The following is a 20626-nucleotide window of genomic DNA, read 5'->3' as shown; positions in this document are numbered from 1 at the left end:
AGCTGTTGACAACTCTGAAAACACACGCTGTGAACAGACCACGAGATTGAGCACCTACGCTTTTCAGGCCAGGAGTGAAGCACTGAGGGAGAAACTTCTCAGTCTGTGAAGACAAGCTGAAAGTTTGCAGTGAATTGGATGATGAATTTGACAGAGAATGAAGGAGCTTTGCTCTCTACCATATTCTTTCTTTCCAACTGTTGAATTTAACATGAATTTGAAGGAAAACCAAAAGAGATGCTCAGTGTTTAAGAACTTGTGACTGGCTTTATCAAGAGCACAAAGTATTTTAGTGACTTTTTGCTTCAATCTTATCTTTTTGCCTCAATCACTTATCTTCAAAGCCTGTTTGTGTGTGTGTGTATCTGTGTGTCTTGGTAACTCCTTTTTCTTTCCTATCTTTTTCAGAATCTTATGTTTCTACCTTTCATAAAACCGAGGATGCAAGTTTAGGAAGTCTACTGTTTCTCCTGTATCATGATGAATATGATATAACCCTAAGATAACATGGATAATTTTTCAACAAAAGGAACTCGGGCACTCAAATTGCATGTGTGTAGGGAGGAGGTGTGTAACTGTGTGTATGGTTCATTTCTAAATAGTAACTTTAGGAAAATGTTTGTTCTGTCCAAAGGGGGTACCATTGTTGAAAATAAAACATTGTCTTAGACCCTCTAAAAAATTGTCTTTAAAACCTATGTTTTTTTTTTTTTTAATTTGTTTTTAATTTTGGTAATCCACTTGAAAGTCGAGGATTTGCCTTTTAGAGAGGGTAATGCAAAAAAATAAATAAATATGAATGGTGGAATTCCAGACATTGAGGAATAGATTAGAAGATAGTTTTCAGATAAGAGTTGGTCTATACTTCGGCCTCTTCATATAATACTTTGAAGGAAACCGCCTCCTTTATGGCCTATTTTAATATCTTCCGTACTGTTAAATTTCATATTTGAGGATGTTAATTATAATTTTTTTTAATGATGACTATTATTTGGAGGGGGCATCTTAAATTAGGTTGTTTATTCTGTTTGGCTCAAAAAAAAAAAAAAGAAGAAAACCTGAGGTGTGGCTATAGATTGATAAGGCCAGTTTTTTTGTGTGTGGTAATAAATTCGGTTTGGAGTGACAGTTTCTGATCTAGAACTCTTCACTACTCTAGAATAATCTTGCCTATAAAAGTTACAATATCCTTGGTATTAACTTGGGAGTAGAAAGAAAACTAAAACAAAACTAGGACTGTAATTTTGTTCTTTAGCTGGGTTATTGATATATGAGAGTGTATTAAACCTCTCTCTCTCTTAAAACTTGAAGTACAGATTTAAAAAAATGGGGGCATCTAATTTGAAAGATGAATCTGAATTCAAATACTGGTTTCTCCATTTATCTTAATAAAATAATCATTTATTTTAGTATCTTTAAAGTTGGAATTCATCTATCTATAAAATGCATATAATGAGAACACATTTGTAGGGTTGCTGGACAATTTATCAATACCTATAGGTCAATGTCTACTGCATGTTATGCTTCTGAATTAATCACCTTGATTAAATTATTATTATTCAATGTTTACTGAGCACAATATTAAAATAAGGTATAGACTAATATTGATTCCAAATCAACCCCTAATGGGAACTTTAGAGGATTAACTTAAACTGTGGATTCAAAGTTTTAAAATTCTGTGTATTCAGTTTAAAATAAAAGTGGATAATATACTATTGGAATATTTAGTTAGCCCATTGCTAAGAATACTTCATATCCCTTGAGTAGAAACAGAGAAATAGATAAGTTGCTGAATGCGTCTCCTGTTGTATTTCATGGTTACTTGTGTCAAAGACCTAATAACCTCAGTTGTTGTTCACTCAGTTGTGTCCAGCTCTTTGCAACACAATGGAGTATAGTCTGCCAGCCTCCTCTGTCCATGAAATTTTCCAGGCAAAAATAGGCTGGAGTAGGTTGTCATTTCCTTCTCTAGGCAATCTTCCTGACCCAGGGATTGAACCTGCATCTCTTGCATTGGCAGGAGGATTCCTTACCTCTGCATCACCTGGGTGCTTATATCTCCAAAGACAGTGATATACATTATGTTCCAACTCTGTTTTAAAGTTGTTTCTTAAATGAGTAAGGACTGCTTTTTTTGTAACTTCCATGCATTAATCCTAAGTCTACTCTTTGGAGACTAGTTTGAAACAGGGAAATTTTTTGGAGGAAAATTTTTACTAAGCAAACCAGTTAAGTTATAGAGGCCCAATAAATATTCTTGGAATAAATAAGATTTATTTAAAAAAGCAAGAAAGCTCCCTTTTACTACAGACTTAATATTAACTCAAAAGAAAATGTCTTTTCAAATGTTTATCACTGATTTGTTTGAAATAGAAATGAATATCTGATTCAAATGATCACCTGTTAACTAAAGCCAAGGCATTGTTAGTTGATCTTTTTTAAGGCAACTGCTTTTGAGTTGAAAACCTATAAAAGGTAAGCTATTACTGTTAACTGTCCAAGTTTCAAGTTGAACAAAAAGAAATAGTGTGTCTCTATTTTAAAACTCTCTTCTTTCTCTCTGCCTTTCTTTATTCTCTCTTTGTCTCTATTCCTCATCTTTTCCTCCATCTCATCCTCTCCCTTTGCCTCTTTCTCTCCACATCCATTCACGTGTGCACATGCACACACAGACACACACAGATGTCTGGTATATTAGGTCAATCCATTGTGCTTAAGGAACTCTTTTACTCAGAGGTAAAGAAAATGTTGAGTTGAAGTTCCCAGTTTTTTTCAGATTTTTATCAGAAAGAGAAAACTAATGTCCTTTAAAACATTTCTTTTTCTAAGTGTATCATTCTTTTTATTCTCATTTCTTATGCCCAAACATGAAAAATACATAAAACACATGCACAAAATAAAATTCAATGGTGAAAATAAATGGTTTATTTTTAAAATAAACAAATTTACAAATCAAATGGAAAATGGAAAATACAAACATTTATGGATAAAATAAAAAAGATAGTCTTAAAATATGAAAAACCTATGGAAAGAAAATAGATAATTAACAAGTGGAGTGAAACTTTTGTTCCCCAATACAATGGAGTACTTGTTTATTAGAATACTAGGGAATCATCCAAACTACATTGCAGAAAAAATTAAATTATTTTATAGGATTATGTAATTGGACACTCTATATATCATGTCTTTTTGTTTGTTTGTTTGTTTAATTGGGTGCAGAAGGTCTTTATACCATATATCTAAAACCTTTGAGATTTCTTTTTAACATTGGATACTTTAGTTTTTAATATTAGAGAGTGATTTCTCCTTGCTCTCCAATGTATGTTTCTCCTTCTCTCTCAAATATTCTGTACTGGGCATCTTCTGGATCATAAAACAAACAAACAAAAAAGAACTCTTGAAACAAAATTGTCTTAGGATGAGATATCATTTTGATTTGAGTTGCTTTAGATTTTTAGCATTTGAAAACGTTCAGTAGCAAATACAGTAATGTAAATAGAACAAAAGTTATCTAGAAGTTTCTAGGGGTACCAAACATCATTTAGCATAAATATGAAATCCAAAAGTGCAAAAAGATGCTGCATTGGCAAAAGAATGGCCCCTTGATAATGGGGCTGTCCCTCATCTACCTAAAGCTCATTCTTGAATTGAAATTCAAATCTTATCTGGGGTCAGTTCTCCTCTGGTCTTGTGATGAAAGGGTTAATAGAAGGAGTAATTGTGCTTTGTAATGATGAAAAGCATTAACAAAGCTAAAAACATTAGATCCAAGATGACCCCCATACCATAGTTTTATAGTCAATGATTCATGAAGCTTTTGTTTTATTTAAAATAAAAACTCCTCCATAGAAAAATGATTTCTTAAATAGACTTTAGTAATCAGAAGGACACAAATATAGGAGATAAGTTTAGAATAGTTTATCAACATTCATACTACTAAGATAAGAATTTCCTTAAATTATGAATTATTATTTTTCATAGGACACCCAGGCTCATTTATAGGTATTTTTATTTTCTTTTCCTTTCTTACTTAAAAGTCCAATAGAGATTTATCTCTCCAAGAGTTGAGCACTAAGATTAACATAATTTCTAAGTATGTGTGCTCAGAATATAGTAGATGGTCAATTAATGCTAGAGGGCAGGCTAGTGCTTAGCAGTGACCATGGAAGCTCTGTGCAAAACAGACCCCACTGCACCCAGATCAACTGTGGCAGTAGTAAGTTATTGTTACTAATTTAGGGAGGGCAGAAGTTAACAACAACTACTCTGGGAGCTGTAAATTCACAAATATTATTAATGTGCAGAAAACAGTGACATAAAAATATTACAGTAAAAAACATAATTTAAAAACTGGATAAGAGTTCCAGTACTTTGTAATATTGTGCCAATGGCTATTTAAAGTCATATGTGGATATATATACATATATGTGTGTGTAGTGTGTGTGTATATATATAAAATTCATGTATGTATGTGTGTGTATATGTAATTCATGTGTATATATGCAATATATATATATATAATTTTGTATGTATATACATATATATTTTTTAAAAATCTATATGTAACATAGATATTCACCACTCTGTAAACCCTGGACTTAGTTTTTACTTTTCCAAGTCTTAAGAACAGTAAAGTTTTACTTATACAAACTAAAACATGTTTAGTTGACAGTGACTTTTCAGTCTAACTTGTTTGAAGTGAGTGTTATTAACTTATCAGTGAATCAAATATGAAAACTACTCAGGGTCCAGTTAATACTTTTAGAGTATTAATGCTAAAAGCACTCTCAAGGTCCCTAAGTCTAACTTTAACACTTTACAACGGGGAGACAGAAACAAGTAAAGAGAAATTATTTTCCTAATATTCACATTAGCAAAGCTAAGATTAAAAGACAAATTGACAAACACCCTGTTCTGTGCTTTTCTTATAAGACAGAAAATGCCCTTGAAAGCTTTTTGCTCTTCTTTTACTCAATATTAGCACCAGTAAGAGAAGCTTTCTCTCCAATGAATCATGTGCGGAGCCACCTGCATGCTCTGAATGACTGACCCAAAATGCAGGAGGTAGGGAGATGGAGTGATGGATATGGGTCAACCTACAGATAATTGGGAGTTTACTGTAATAAAATATTATTACATAGTTTTCAAGCTGACAAATATGATACCAACTACCTGAGATAGAGTGCATGGGGTGGTGGGGGGAGATGACAGGACACAATGCGGGAAAGCCCTTTAAGCCAATCATAAGGAACGTTTACAGTCACCTGCTTTATAACATCATAAATGGTATTGGTCTTGCTGTGAGAGTGTCTAGTATAGTAGGATGAGCAAAAGAGTTAATTTTCCTTAGCAAAGATAAATTTAGGCCCTGATTGTCTTTTAAGGGATGAATAAAAAGAAAAGAAAACTGTACTTGAAACTCATAATGACCTTGTTAACAGATCACTCATCTATAAGGGTTCTTTAAATCAATAACAAAGGCTTCCTCATAATATTAAGATTATTCCAAAAAAAAAGAGAGAGAGAGTGAGAGTGATTGAATAGATATGAACAGGAACAGGAATGGAGGATGCAGAAGGGAATTTTGCATCACCAATTCTTGCAAAAAATGGAGTGACCTCAGGCACTGGCAACCAGTGGTGGCACGATCATTCTAAGCCTTGGTATTGCCTGAGGAAGCAGAACAGCTCTTCTACAGTAACCCTGAATTTATCTCTATGGGGAGGCTTCCACAGAATTTGTTTCTGTCCATGAACAACACACTGGGAATAAAGCAGGGGAATCCTTCTTTCTTGGAGTATTGCTGGATCTTTTCATCCATCATTCACTGGCTCTTTCATACATTTTTCAAGGATGAATAAGTGAGACCCTGCTCGCAACTTCTAGACCACCTGGGGCTTTTCTTCACTGGCATGGCCACCTGCAGCTGCTTCCAGAACCTGCCCTGTGGATACTTGGATTTCTCCCCTTTCCATTTAATGACCGTGAGCACCGTCTTAGCCCTCTTCAACTCTTTCACCTTCGTTTCCTTCACAGCTTTGTACTGCACTAAAATGACGTTGATGCTGCCTCGAGAGGCCATGTTTTCTAGGCCAGCCTTGAGCTCCAGGAGGGCTTGGGTTCCCTGGAGCACGTAGTTGGGGCTTAGGACAACCAGGAGGCGTCTGCTTTTCTGAATGAAGCTCAAGGTCTCATCTGTGACAACTGGGAAAGAAAACACCATGGGCATTAGCGATGGCCAAGAACTCCCTCAAAGTATGGGGCTTGAGGAGCAAGTGAAAAGAAATTAGCATAAAAATTTGAGAATTGGGGTGAAACTTTGATTAACAACATTTAATCCTTAGACCAATTGCTCTCTTCAGAAAATGTCCCTCTCTTCAGGGAGAATAGAAACTGAATGCACATATTCCAAACCTGAAGGAATTCCAAACAAGCATAAAGCCAAAATGTATTCCTATGACCTTGGTCTTCAGAAGCATCATTTGGGACATGAAGGATGTGTGGGTAGTACTGAAATCAATTTCTTCAAACTGTGTGGTATATTTTGGCCCAGCAAAATCAGGTCTTGAGCCCTTTCTCCCCAAAGATACCCATGTATTAACTCTCTACTGCCTGTGAGTATTAAAAAAAATACATTATAGTGCTAAATCATAGAAATTCCCTTTTCACTAACACAGAACAGCAAGAGTAAAACACTTATTTTTTGGTAGTCCCTCTCTACTGTCAGGCACCTCCCAGACACACACTATTCTATATCGCTGGAATAGGAACTTAAGAAAATCTAGCCAGTTGAATGGTATTTTGACTGGAATCACATTCTCAGCTCAGCTTTCTATTCTGCTCTGCTCTGGAGTCTAAATTAGTCCCTGAATCTTTCTCCTTAAACTCCTATCATTACTAAGAAGCCATGTGTTTCAGCAGCTGCTAGCTGATGCGTGTGCCTTCACTGGCAAGCAAATGGTTTCTTCAGGTCGAAAAAGAAGCAGCAGCAGGGGAAAATGGAAATGCTGTATAATTTTATTCTGTTGTCAAGGGTTCTGATTAGTTCCTGTCACTAAATTCTTGGGAATAATCCATCTCCTCGAGGTTGCTTATCAAGGACTGAATAATCCTTTTCCTGGGGTTCAGATGGAAGGCAACTCCAGGGAACGCACCAGTGTTGTGCAAAGCCATCTCAAGGTTTACCATACTCCCCACTCCCCCGAGCAGTCATTTTGCCCTTTAATCTTCACAGGTACAGAGGCAATGGGGAGAGAGTTGAAATTAAAATAGCATGTGCAGCCTAGAGGAAAATCCAGGAATAAGTAATTGTCCACTCCAAGCACTGTTGCTGATTGACTGTGTGTAAGCAGGGAAAGAGACCTAGAGAGAAAGAGGACTGAGTAAAAGCAGCAGGGAGAATGCAAAAGACCACAAAAATCAGTCATCAAAAGCAAAATGCAAGAGTAATTATAAAGAACTTGAATTCTTCAAAGAACTATCAATCCCTGCTGGAGTCTTACATTGTTGTTATACTGTGTATCTTCACATAACTGTTCAGACAGTAGTAAATATCAGTTGAATGACTTATGGATGAATAATTAGATGAATAAATTATTTAAGATTTTAAGCTTCAAAATGAGTGGGATTTGTCCTTTATCTATATAGTCAAGTCAGCATTTTCTGGCAAAATTATGCTGAAAGAGATATCTCCTACAGAAGGGAAGCATGATGGACTTTGGGATGATGATTTTGGACATAAAGTGATCCCACTAATTCAAAATAAGCATAAAAATTAATGTCTATTCTCTCTCTCAAATTATCAATATAACTAAGAAATATACCAAGTGATTAATGTAAACAGGATTTAGGGGAAGAAAATAAATTAGTTTGTTGTAAAGATTAGAGATATTAATGCATTTTAACAGTACAGAGTTTAACAGTGGGTTTATGAGTGCTGTTATGCATTTACAAAAGAGACTTGAATGTAGCATCACTTTATGTGTTACTGTCTGGATCTGAAAATTAGAGGTACATTTTATTTTAAATCATTCAGCATTTCAATCTTTTTATACCTATTAGGATATACTGGCCTTTGTAAATGTTAAACTCATTTCAAATGTGTAATTTGATATGAAGGAAGAAAAGACACAAGGAAAGAGGAGATTTGAGCAGCATTGGTTTGCGAGAAAATAAGAATGAAAAAAAGGAAGGAAAATATTCTAATTACTATCAGTAAGTAATATAATGGAGGATTCCATGCACTTTCTTCTGCACCTCACTTTTTGCAAAATCGAGTAAATCTCATCTGTATATAAATGTTTTAAACTCACTTTTTATGAAAAAATTCTAGGCAAATTAGTTAAACCTTCTAAAAATCTAAATGCGAGTAAACAAAATGTGTAAAGCTATGGCTCTTAGCAGAGCTCCAATGCACTCTGCATCTGCACTTTTCTGACATCGTTTTTAAAGCTTACTGGGGAAATATTTTAAAACCATAAACTGCACTTGAATAATCTACATCTTACAATGTAGAATTATTCCTGTTGTTGTTGTTTAGTTGCTAAGTCGTGTCTGATTCTTTGTGACCCATGGACTGTACCCTGCCAAGATCCTTTGTCCGTGGGACTTCTCAGGTAAGAATACTGGAGTGGATTGGCATTCCTTACCTATGGCATCTTTCCAAGCCAGGGATAGAACCCACATCTCCTGTGTTTCCTGCGTTGGCAGGCCGATTCTTTACCACTGAGACATCTGGGAAGACCATATTTATTCCTAGAGAGTCTCTATCTATTACAAAATGAATTGGACATTTAAATGTCCAAAGATGTCAACATAGAACCATGACTCTTACGTGTGACCTGAAGCTTCAGGTCTACTCTGCCTTTCAGTGTAGCATCACCTGTACCCATCTGAAATACCTACTTCCCCCAGGCAGACTGTCTCGATCAAAGATGCACAGCTTGTATCCAAATTCATTCTCCAAGACTCCACGGAGGGTCAGTAATACAAATTCTTCTTCTTCAGCATTCCTTGCATAGGATACATAAATATCATATTCCTTTCCATCTAGCAAAAATTTCATAAAAGACACAAAACACAGATCCAATATAAATTAGGAAAGTTTCTCAATAGTACTGTATTTTTTCTTAAATCAAACTTTTGGATATTAGACATTTTCATTTTTTACACATGTGAATTAGCTGACAGATTTCAGTGTGATTCCCCACCTGTGACAGGTCTCCAGGCAAAATGACTATTTTAAGGTGTAATTGCAAATTTTATCTGATGTGTCTTCTACTCTCATCTCACTGAGTTCAGATTTTATAGTGGAGAATGAGTGAGGTTTGGCTCATTCAACTATGAACTTATGGAATCAGGAAGCAAATAGTTACTCAGTCATAGATGCTGGCAAAAATACCATGCAGAACATTTCTAATTCCTGCCCTCGTATGTCACTCACTAATATATAAGAATAATAAATTGAGCAAAACCTTGAGAAATGTCTAAATCATGTATACCTGAAAATACCTACAATTAAAATATGCTTAGATTTGATGAACCAATTTTTCTCCCAGTTGCCTAATTATAAAAATCATCTCTTGTTAAAAATACAGGTGCCTGTCTCTTCTACAAGCCACTCAATGAGACTTTATGGGATGGGTATTAGAATTGGTAATTAAATGTTTCATTCTTGTCACCTGGCATAGAGGCACTAAAACAGTGTTTCTTAAACTATAATGTGTACACGAATCATTTTGGGATACGGTTGAAATGTAGATGCTGATTCATAATAGGGGCTAGCCTTTAGATGCTCCTTTTAGTAAGCTCCCATGTGATTCTTCTGGTACACAGATAACCTGTGAGTACAAAGTGTGGACATGCACTCTCTAGTACAATAACCACAATCCACAAGTGGCTATTAAGCACTTGAAATGTATTTGGTCTGAATGGAGCTATGCTGCAAGTGTAAAACACAATACATGCTGAACTTTGAAGATTTTTTAGTACCAAAAGTAAGACTAAAATATCTCATTAACATAATATTAAATTACAAGCTAAAATGATAGTCTTTTGAATATATTAGATAACATAATTATTAAAATTATTTTCACTTTTATTTTCTTTTTCCTTATGTGACCACTAGAACAATATTAAATTACATATGTGGTTCATATTGTATTTCTATTTGGATACTGCCAATCTAGACTAAATCATATATTGACCCAAGAAATCAGAATAATATGCATTAGAAAGATTTTCAATAGTAAGGGCTAAAACCAAAGTTAGTCTGATTATATCTTCCAATTAATCCAGGTTTTATCAAGCCAATATGTTTTCTCAAGATGGCAGTTGGGAGATATACATGAAATTTTCATTACTCACCTAAAATGGTTTCATCTGTTCCAAAATGAGCCCGGTAAAATAAGACCATCTCCAGCCAGTAAACATGGTAAATAACAATGAGAATCACCACCAGGAGGACTGTGGCTCCAAAGCCACATGCCAGTTCCACTGTGTACCTTGGAGCTATCATTGGAGAGACCAACAAAGAAACAAACTGATTTGTGCACGATAGTCATGGTGACCCATCGTTCTGCAAATAGCTGGTTAAACCAAGCAGCTGAGTCATGAACCTGACCTATATGTGTGAACAAGCAGAGATCACATGGTGGAGATTAAGCTCTATGTTCTAATACCAGATTGTGACCTATTTATCTTTTTGTTTCCAGAAACTGACATAGAAGGTGCTTTTAAACAATTATATGATTTGAATACACTTCGATGATAATACAAATTAAAATAGATCTTATTGGGAACAACTTAAAAGGTCATCCAATCTGACTCACAAACTGACAACTAAATCTTCTCAAAAATATTTTTGGAAAGCGTAACTCCATCCTATGTCCAGCTCTTACTAGACCAGCTGATGACACTTGTAGAACTTTAATTGTTGGAGCAGCTAACTGAGCAAAAATTTTAATGTGTTTTATACCAGTCTTAGATTCATCCTCTTGTCCAGTGCCATGCGGAAGAAATTTAATTCCTTTTTCTTTATATTTGGCAATAAGCCTCAACAATTTTATTATCATTGAACAGAAAATGAGGATATCCACCTAATGCTGAGTATGCTTGGCTCTGAAAGTATCTCTCAGGTGTACAGTTCTAGGATATACATTCTATAAGACTTCTTCCACTTTGCTTCTTTGCTTCTCCACTCTTTCTCATTCATTATTAAACTGTACATTGTTATAGTCATCTAGGAAGAGACTACGTCTTCTTTATCCATCCTATCTTGAGAACTCTGGGAACTGAATGAACATTTCTGGATATAACGTTACAGACTTCTTTTTTTTTTTTTTTTACATTACAGACTTCTAAGTAGTGTTATTTAAAATAAGTCTAGTACTATGTGATGTTTAAAATAAGTTTGAAAGTGAAAGTCACTCAGTCGTGTCCGACTCTACTAGAGTGGGTACTCTTTTCCTTCTGCAGGGAATATTCCCAACTCAGGGATCAAACCCAGGTCTCCCACATTGCAGGCAAATTCTTTACCAGCTGAACCACAAGGAAAGCCCAATACTGGAGTGGGTAGCCTATCCTTTCTGCAGGAGATCTTCCTGACCCAGGAAATGAACCTGGGCCTCCTGCATCGCAGGTGGATTCTTTACCAACTGAGTTATCAGGGAAGCCCAAAAGTAAGTCTAGTACTATACTATGTATTTGTAACTTCATGTGGCTGCTTTATTAGCTTTACTAGTGAAACTTAAGAGTTTGAGATTGAACAAAATATTTCTGGATCTGAAACAGAAGTGGCTTAAATTATGTATTAGTTGATTTGACAATTACTTATTGACATCTACCATTTGCTAGAAGCTGTTGAGGTTATAATAGTAGATAAAACAGGAAGGGTCTCTGCCCTCTTAGGGCTAAGGTTCTAATGCAGGGAAGTAAATAAGGAAATAAATAAGACAGTTACTATTAGAGAGTGATCCATGCTATGAAAGAAGTAAACCAGGGTAATATGAGGGAGGTAATTGAGGGGAGGCATTGGGGTAGGAGAGGTATATTAGGTAGATGTGAGAAAAAGCCTTTTTAAACACCTGAACATTGTGTGTATTAAGTGTTTGCTGGGACAAGGTACAGAAAAGTGTTCTTCAACCTGGAACTGTTATCAAGCCTTCCTGACTTCAAAGTTCAGAGATCTTTGCACAACACTACCATGAAGTTCAATTATTGATCATACCAGTGAAAAATCCCTTTTAAAACAGGTAGCTATTCTAAGTGGAAAATGCAGTGGCATCCCACGCCAGTACTCTTGCCTGGAAAATCCCATGGATAGAGTAGCCTGGTAGGCTGCAGTCCACGGGGTCGCTAAGAGTCGGACACGACTGAGCTACTTCACTTTCACTTTTCCCTTTCATGCACTGGAGAAGGAAATGGCAACCCACTCCAGTGTTCTTGCCTGGAGAATCCCAGGGACAGGGGAGCCTGGTGGGCTGCCGTCTATGGGGTCGCACAGCGTCAGACACGACTGAAGTGACTTAGCAGTAGTAGCAGCTATTCTAAAGGGAAAATGGTGAGTAGCCTAGAGCAAAATCTGAAATTCTCTAATTAAAAGGAAAAATCATTGAGTTTTGCATTCATTATCCTAAACTCAGGGTACTAATCCTGCTACAGATATAGCCTGGGAGTCAGCTGTACAGAATTACCATGTACTCTAATACTCATGATTTCCAGGTGGCGCAGTGGTAAAGAATCTTCCTCTCAAATGCAGGAGACCCGGGTTCAATCGATCCCTGGGTCTGGAAGATTCCCAGAAGTAGAATATGGCAACCCACTCCAGTATTCTTGCCTGGATAATCCCATGGACAGAGGAGCCTGGCGGGCTACAGTCCATGGGGTTGCAAAGAGTCAGATACAACTAAGCGACTGAGCATGCATGCTTGTACTCAACCCATGAACAACAGTGCTTTAAAATAAGATAATAAATGCCATAAAGCTATGTCAGTGCATTTGAGAATTTATTAAGATCAGTTTGAGTAGCTGGCATGAAAATTGCTGTGTCCTTGGTATTTCTGAGTACATGTTATGTTAATGACACACTGGGCTAATTCCCACTGTCATCCTCATTATTTGCTCAGCTATTTTGGCTCTCTTTGGATGGACATTTCACAATAAGAAAAAATGAAAAAAGGTCAGTGGATCCACTTACCTGAAATGGACTTTTCTTAAAAAATATCAATAGTTACCTTGTTTAGTGATCAAGATATCAATTACACTCATGGCTTTCCCTCTGCCACATTCATTTTACTACTGCTGTTTTATTTCTACTAGAGCTTTTTAATTTTGTGTCATACAATTACATGTGTCATATTTACAGACTGCACTTTGTTGGGCCACCTTGATGATTTCAAGAAGTTTCTTATGCTATTTAACTAATTGAACTCAAGATAAATAATCCACAAGCCTGATTTTCTAAATGGTTTGAGTCACATTTAGGAAATGCTCTAAAAAGCTTTCAAATATAGCTTTGCTGGTTTGTTTGAAAGGCTGATCCTTAGTCCACATTTTCTGTCTGCCCCACCTCAAGTCTCTGATGTTTATGGATAAAGATTTTACTCTGATGCAATCACAGACCAAAGGGTTTCCAGTCAAAGGGGTGATATAACTGACCAAACTGGACTCCTAAACTACTTCTATCTTTGTTCTCACTGATAATCTAAACAGGATGGAGACAAATTTAGTGACTTGCTCTACTGTTTCTTTCTGAATCAGAATTCCCTCTATCCTTTTTCCAGAGCCCAAATTTCCAGCTAACTACCCTTGGTTAAGCCAGTACAATAGCTCCGGTCAAACTATCAGTCTACAATCTTGTTTCTCCTTGAAAACTTAAATTTATCTCCTTCATATTCATTATCATAGTAGGGGCCTAGTTATCCATTGAATCTCCCAACCAAATACCAGCTGCTTGAATTTTCAAGTATTCCCTGCCACAGAATATTTGTCTATTCTTTGCTAAATTGTTGGGACTACTTGACAATTTTTGGTACTACAATAATAGTCACTTGCCTGAATAACAAAGAGAATGTGTGTATGTGCATGCATGTGCTAAGTCCCTTTAATTGTGTCCGACTCTTTGCGACCCTATGGGCTGTAGCCCAGCAGGCTCCTCTGTCCATGGGATTCTCCAGGCAAGAATACTGGAGTGGATTGCCACGCCCTTCTCCAGGGGATCTTCCCGACCCAGGAATCGAACTGAAGTCTCTTATATCTCTTGCATTGGCAGTCAGGTTCTTTACCCCTAGTGTCACCTGATAGTAAATCAAAGATTTATGACTGAATTAACCTTCAGACCTTATTTGTTTGGCTATTTTAGTTCAAACTTGTGCATTTTGAAAATCAGCTTCTGGTCTTAGAGAAGTGACAGGGGCAGCCTTCTCTCCATAACATGTAAAATATTATGATGATTTAGGGGTATGCAAAGATTTCTTTTTTTTTTTTGCAAAGATTTCTTAGAACAAAGAAAACAATAACCATTAAAGAAAACATCAATAAATTACATCTCATCACTAAAATGTACCACTGAAGAAAGGAACTGGCAAGATACAGAGTGGGAGAAAGTATTTGCAAAATATCTATCCAATAAGGAACTGGTACCTAGGGTAGAAAAGAGAATTGCTCAGATCTGATAATGAAAATACAAACAACCTAGTTATAAAATGGACAAGGTATTTGAACACTTATAACACAAAAGAAGACCAATGACTAACAAGCATATGAAAAGGTGCTCAGTATCTTAATCATCAGTGAAACAAAAACTACAAAATGAGGTACCACCACACACTCACTAAAATGGCTAAAACTAAGATTGTTGTTTGCTGTTGTTTTAGTCACTAAGTCATGTTTGACTCTGTGACTCCATGGACTGTAACCTGACAGGCCCCTCTGTCCATGGGATTTCCCAGGCAAGAATACTGCAGTGGGTTGTCATTCTTTCTCCTGGGGCCCCTCTTGACCCAGAATTGAACCCATGACTCCTTCATTGGCAAGTGGATTCTTTACCACTGAGCGCCAGGGAAGCCCAAAACTAAAGAGTAACAACACTGAATGACAAAGATGTGAATACACGGTTTCAGTGAGAGGGGAGAACGATACTACCACTTGGGAAGAAAGCTCTGAGAGTTTCTGATAAAACTAAGCTGGTAATTCTACTCATAGGTACTCACATCAGAGAAGTAAAAATAAAAGTCTATAAAGAGGCTTGGATAAGAATGTTAACAGAAGTTCTTCAAAACTGTGAACAACCCAGATGACCTCCACCCAGATAAAGAATAACTAAGCTGCAATAAATTCTTTAAAAAACAAAACAAAAAAACCACCACCAACAAAAAACACTATTTGGCAAACAAAAGCAACCAACATACAACGGCGTGACTATTAAGATTATTTTCTGAGTGAAAGAAGCTTTATAAAAAAGTGCATTCTGTATAGGTCTAGGTATATAAAGTTCTAGAAGAGGAAAAAAATAGTACATTCTGATAAGGAAAATCAGAACAGTTGCTTTGACAGTGGTGGAGAAGGTAGGAGTAGCAGGATTGATTGATAAGGGGAAGGAGTGGGAGGTTACTGTCTATGGTGATGATAATATTCTATATTTGATTTTAAGTTACACCATAAATATATACACATTTCTCAAATATTATCAGAGTTCACATAAATGTGATTTGTAATTTGTCACTGTATACAAACTTTACCTAAAAAAAAACCTAAAAGAACTATAAATAAATATTAAAATTTGGACAATACAAGATGCTTAAATGTTTTTTAAGATTTATGTCTGTAAACTTTTACTCATGTCTGTAACTACTTTAAAGGTATAAAAAATAAGATATATTAATGTATACATAGCAGAATGGATTGATGGGTATATGTGATAAAGCAAAGACACCAAAATGATAGAATCTATACAAGTTATATAAATGTTCACTGTATAGTTCTTTCAACTTTTCTACGTATCTGAAAACTGTCAATAAAGTATCAAAATATAAAAATTAAGATGAAATAAACCTGCAGATTAAAACAAAGCTGAGAGAATTTGTCACCAGCAGATGTATGCCACTAGAAATATTAAGTGCTTTTCCAGCTAAAATGTTACCAAGAATGAATAGTGCCAGAAATGGAAAATATGCAAATAAAAAATTAATTTTTTCTCAGTTCTTAATGTATTTAAAGAATACTTTTTTAAAGCAAAAATAATAGCAATGTATTGTGGCATTTAAATGCAAATTGAAATGCATTGTAACAATAAAACAAAGACAGGAGAGAAAAAAATAGAACTTTACAATTTTAAGATTCTTATAAAATATGTAAAGTGATTAATTCAAGGTAGATTGTAATAAGTTCAAGATAAATATTGTAAATACTATAGAAAAAAATTTTTTAAATAACACGGAATTACTCAATATACCAGCAAATTTGGAAAACTCAGCAGTGGCCACAGGACTGGAAAAGGTCAGTTTTCATTCCAATCCCAAAGAATGCTCAAACTACCACACAGTTTCATTCATCTCACATGCTAGTAAAGTAATGCTCAAAATTCTCCAAGCCAGGCTTTAGCAATACATGAACCGTGAACTTGCAGATGTTCAAGCTGGTTTTAGAAAAGGCAGAGGAAGAGATTAAATTGCCAACATCTGCTGGATCATGGAAAAAGCAAGAGAGTTCCAGAAAAACATCTATTTCTGCTTTATTGACTATGCCAAAGCCTTTGACTGTGTGCATCACAATAAACTGTGGAATATTCTGAAAGAGATGGGAATACCAGACCACCTGATCTGCCTCTTGAGAAACCTATATGCAGGTCAGGAAGCAGCAGTTAGAACTGGACATAGAACAACTGCTGTATATTGTCACCCTGCTTATTTAACTTATATGCAGAGTACATCATGAGAAACTCTGGGCTGGAAGACGTACAAGCTGGAATCAAGATTGCAGGGAGAAATATCAATAACCTCAGATATGCAGACGACAGCACCCTTACGGCGGAACATGAAGAGGGACTAAAAAGCCTCTTGATGAAAGTGAAAGTGGAGAGTGAAAAAGTTGGCTTAAAGCTCAACATTCAGAAAACGATGATCATGGCATCCGGTCCCATCACTTCATGGCAAATAGATGGGGAAACAGCAGAAACAGTGTCAGCCTTTATTTTGGGGGGTTCCAAAATCACTGCAGATGGTGATTGCAGCCAGGAAATTAAAAGACGCTTACACCTTGGAAGGAAAGTTATGATCAACCTAGATAGCATATTGAAAAGCAGAAATATTACTGTGCCAACAAAGGTCCATCTAGTCAAGGCTATGGTTTTTCCAGTGGTCATGTATGGATGTGAGAATTGGACTGTGAAGAAAGCTGAGCACTGAAGAATTGATGCTTTTGAACTGTAGTGCTGGAGAAGACTCTTGAGAGCCCCTTGGACTGCAAGGAGATACAACCAGTCCATCCTAAAGGAGATCAGTTCTGGGTATTCATTGGAAGGACTGATGCTAAAGCTGAAACTCCAATACTTTGGCCACCTCATGTGAAGAGTTGACTCATTAGAAAACACGCTGATGCTGGGAGGGATTGCAGGAGGAGGAGAAGGGGACGACAGAGGATGAGATGGCTGGATGGCATCACCGACTCGATGGACATGAGTTTGAGTGAACTCTGGGAGTTGGTGATGGACAGGGAGGCCTGGCGTGCTGCGATTCATGGGATCGCAAAGAGTCAGACATGACTGAGCGACTGAACTGAACTAAAAGTCAGTAGGCCAAAGAGGCCAAATAGAATACCAAGAAATTATCAAATTAATCCACAAAAAGGCAGGAAAGGAGGAAAAAAGCAAAGAATAGGTGCAACTCCTGGATAATAAGTAGGAAGATGGTAGACTTGAAGCCAATAATGCTAATGATTACATTAAAGATAAATGGATTAAACATATAAATGAAAAGACAGAAATTATCATGTTGTATTAAAAATCAAAAGCCAATAATATGCTATCTATAAGAGATGTACATTAAATATGAAGATATTGATAGATAAAACAGAAGAATGAACAAATTAATTTAGGTGGCTAAATTAATATCAACAGAATTTTAATGAAAAAAAGACAGGTCATAATTTAAAAGAGTCAATTCATCAAAAAGACATAATAATCCTAAATGTGTATGTATCTAAAAACACAATTCTAAAATATGTGAAGCGCATGGCAGAACTGAAGAGAGAAAAATACATAATTCTATGTAAAAATTTCAACACCGCTGTCTCAGAAGATGAAAGTTTAGCAGTTTAAAAAAAAATCAATAAATATATTGAAGACTTGAACATCACTGACATCAATTGACTTAGCTGACATTTATAGTACATAAAAACTGCAGAATATACACCCTTTTTAAGTGCGTGTGAAACATTTACCAAGATAAACAATCTGCTGTGACTTTTAAAGAAACACCAATAAACGTAAAAGAAATGAAATGAGGCAGAGTATATATTTTCTGGCCATAACAGAATTACATTAGAATTTATAATCAACTGTGCTGCACCATGTTAAGTACTTGTTACTTGCTCCCTCCAGTCTCACAGACATTCTGGGAGTCGAAATCGAAAGAAGGACAAATGGAAAGCTTGCACCAGTTCATGTATACAGTTTGCACCAGAACCACTACCTGAGCTGAAGCCTGTCTAGCACCAAATCCTCTGTTCCTTCTACTTCACTCTACAGTCTTCCCAAGTAGTTCTAAGTCACAGGTACCCTTTCCCTGCCTTTTAATAGTCATTGCTGAATTTTTCGATTACCTAGACTTAAATGACAATGTGAAATATCAAAAATTATCACGATAAAGAGTGGAAACAGTCATTTCTAAAATTCAATTACATTTTAATATATAACATGACAAAAAATGTAATCTGGAAAATTCCCAAACATGTATAAATTAAGTAACACATTTCTAAATAAATCATGGGTCAAAAAATAATTATAAGAATTAGAAAATAGTTTGAATTGAATGGTAATGAAACTTCAACATTTCATCACTTGCATGTTTAAGCTAAAGTGGTCTAATGAAGGAAGTTTATAGCTCAATGCTTATACAGGAAAAAAAGAATTATTTAAAAATCAGTGATGTAGCTTTCAACTTCAGATGATAGAAAAGAAGAACATATTAAATGTAAAACAAGCAAAAAGAAAAATACAGAGTAAAATGAATAAAATACAAAATAGAGAAAAATAAATGAAAACATTTTTGTTCATTGAAAAAAATCAGTAAAACTGAAAAACTCTTTCTTGATTGATTAACAGATTGGATGAAAATATAAATCGCTACTATCAGGAATGATGGAGGGAGAATCATGATAAATCCTGCATGCATTAAAAAAATTACAAAATGATGTAAAAACTTTTTATGCCAAAAATGTGACAATGTAGATAAAGCATGAAAAATTATTTGAGGAGACAAATTCCCCAAACTGATACATGAAGAAACAGAATATCCAAATAGCTACTAAAGAAACTGAATTCATAATTAAAAGCTTTCCCATAAAGAAAATGCCAGACCTAGACAGTTTCATGGGTAACCCTTTTAAATATTTGAGTAAGACATAATATCAATTTTATACATAAGCTTTCAGATAATAGCAAAGGAGGGGTCATCATCCAATTCATATTATAAGGCCAGCATGGCTTTGTTACTAGTCATATCACTGCAAGGAAAGAAAATCTCAGACCAATATCTCTCATGAACAAATATATGAGCAAATTCCGTAACATAGAAATCTTCTAAGATATTAGAAAATCAAATACAGCTATATAAAAAGGGTAATAAATCCTGATGATGTTGGGGTTTACCTCAGAAATGAAAGGTTGTATCAACATTTTGAAATCAGTCAATGTAAAGTATAATATTAATAGAATAAAAGAGTAAAATATAGGATCATCTCAATGGATAAGAGTCTGAAAAATTTCAAGATACATTCATTAAAAAAATAAAACGAAACAAAACTCTCAGCAAACCAAAAATATAAGCTTAATACTTCATGTAGATGAAGGTTGTCTACAAAAACTTACAAGTAGCATCATACTTATTATGAAAACTGAATGTTTGCCATCTAAGATAGGAAGCAACGCAAACATGGCTGTTCTCCATTTTTGCTGATTGTGCTACTGGAGGTCCGAAAGAGTGAAACAATCAGGAAAAAGAAACCAAAAGTAGGAAGTCTGGAAAAGCAGTAAGAGTCTGTTTATTCGTGGGCTTTCCAGGTGGCACTAGTGCAAAGAACCTTCCTGCCAATACAGGAGGCATAAGAGATGTGGGTTCCATCCCTGCGTCAGGAAGAGCCCCTGGAGGACAGCATGGCAGCCCACTCCAGTATTTCTGCCTGGAAAATCCCAGGAACAGAGAAGCCTGGAAGGCTGTAGTCCACGGAGTTGCAAAGAGTCAGACATGACTGAAGCAACTTAGCATGCACACCATGATCAAGTGTATAGAAAATGCTAAGACCACACACACACCAAAAACAGAAACCCTATTTAATTAGTGAATTTGGAAAGGTCAAATGGCCATAAAAGTTAATTCCATGTTCTTTTTTTTTTACAAATGTGCAATTTGAA

At 35.7% G+C, this 20626-nt stretch overlaps 1 protein-coding gene across 5 annotated transcripts in view; it reads right to left on the bottom strand.

Moving 5' to 3' along the window:
* The window catches only part of IL1RAP (interleukin 1 receptor accessory protein), a 155509-nt gene that overhangs the window by 12588 nt on the left and 122295 nt on the right, over window positions 1-20626 (bottom strand). For 4 of the 5 annotated variants that reach the window (XR_015133952.1, XM_086319500.1, XM_086319518.1 and 1 more), the window contains exons 9-10: window positions 10366-10509; window positions 8905-9048 (exon numbers count right to left, since the gene is read on the bottom strand). Coding sequence is in view for 4 of the 5 variants with exons in the window: in XM_086319500.1 (XP_086175626.1) it covers window positions 8905-9048; window positions 10366-10509 (288 nt within the window). In the remaining variant the exon portion in view is untranslated. Of the gene's footprint in view, window positions 1-2902; window positions 6205-8904; window positions 9049-10365; window positions 10510-20626 lie in introns of those variants that run through there. The other variant, XM_086319525.1, reaches the window with a different exon arrangement.

Source organism: Bos grunniens, chromosome 1, assembly GCF_055505025.1.
Source record: "Bos grunniens cultivar Pamir isolate PY7600 chromosome 1, Bosgru_T2T1.0, whole genome shotgun sequence".
Classification (NCBI taxonomy): domain Eukaryota; kingdom Metazoa; phylum Chordata; class Mammalia; order Artiodactyla; family Bovidae; genus Bos; species Bos grunniens.
Note: the sequence above shows the minus strand (reverse complement) of the source record. Positions and strands in the feature narration are given on the sequence as shown.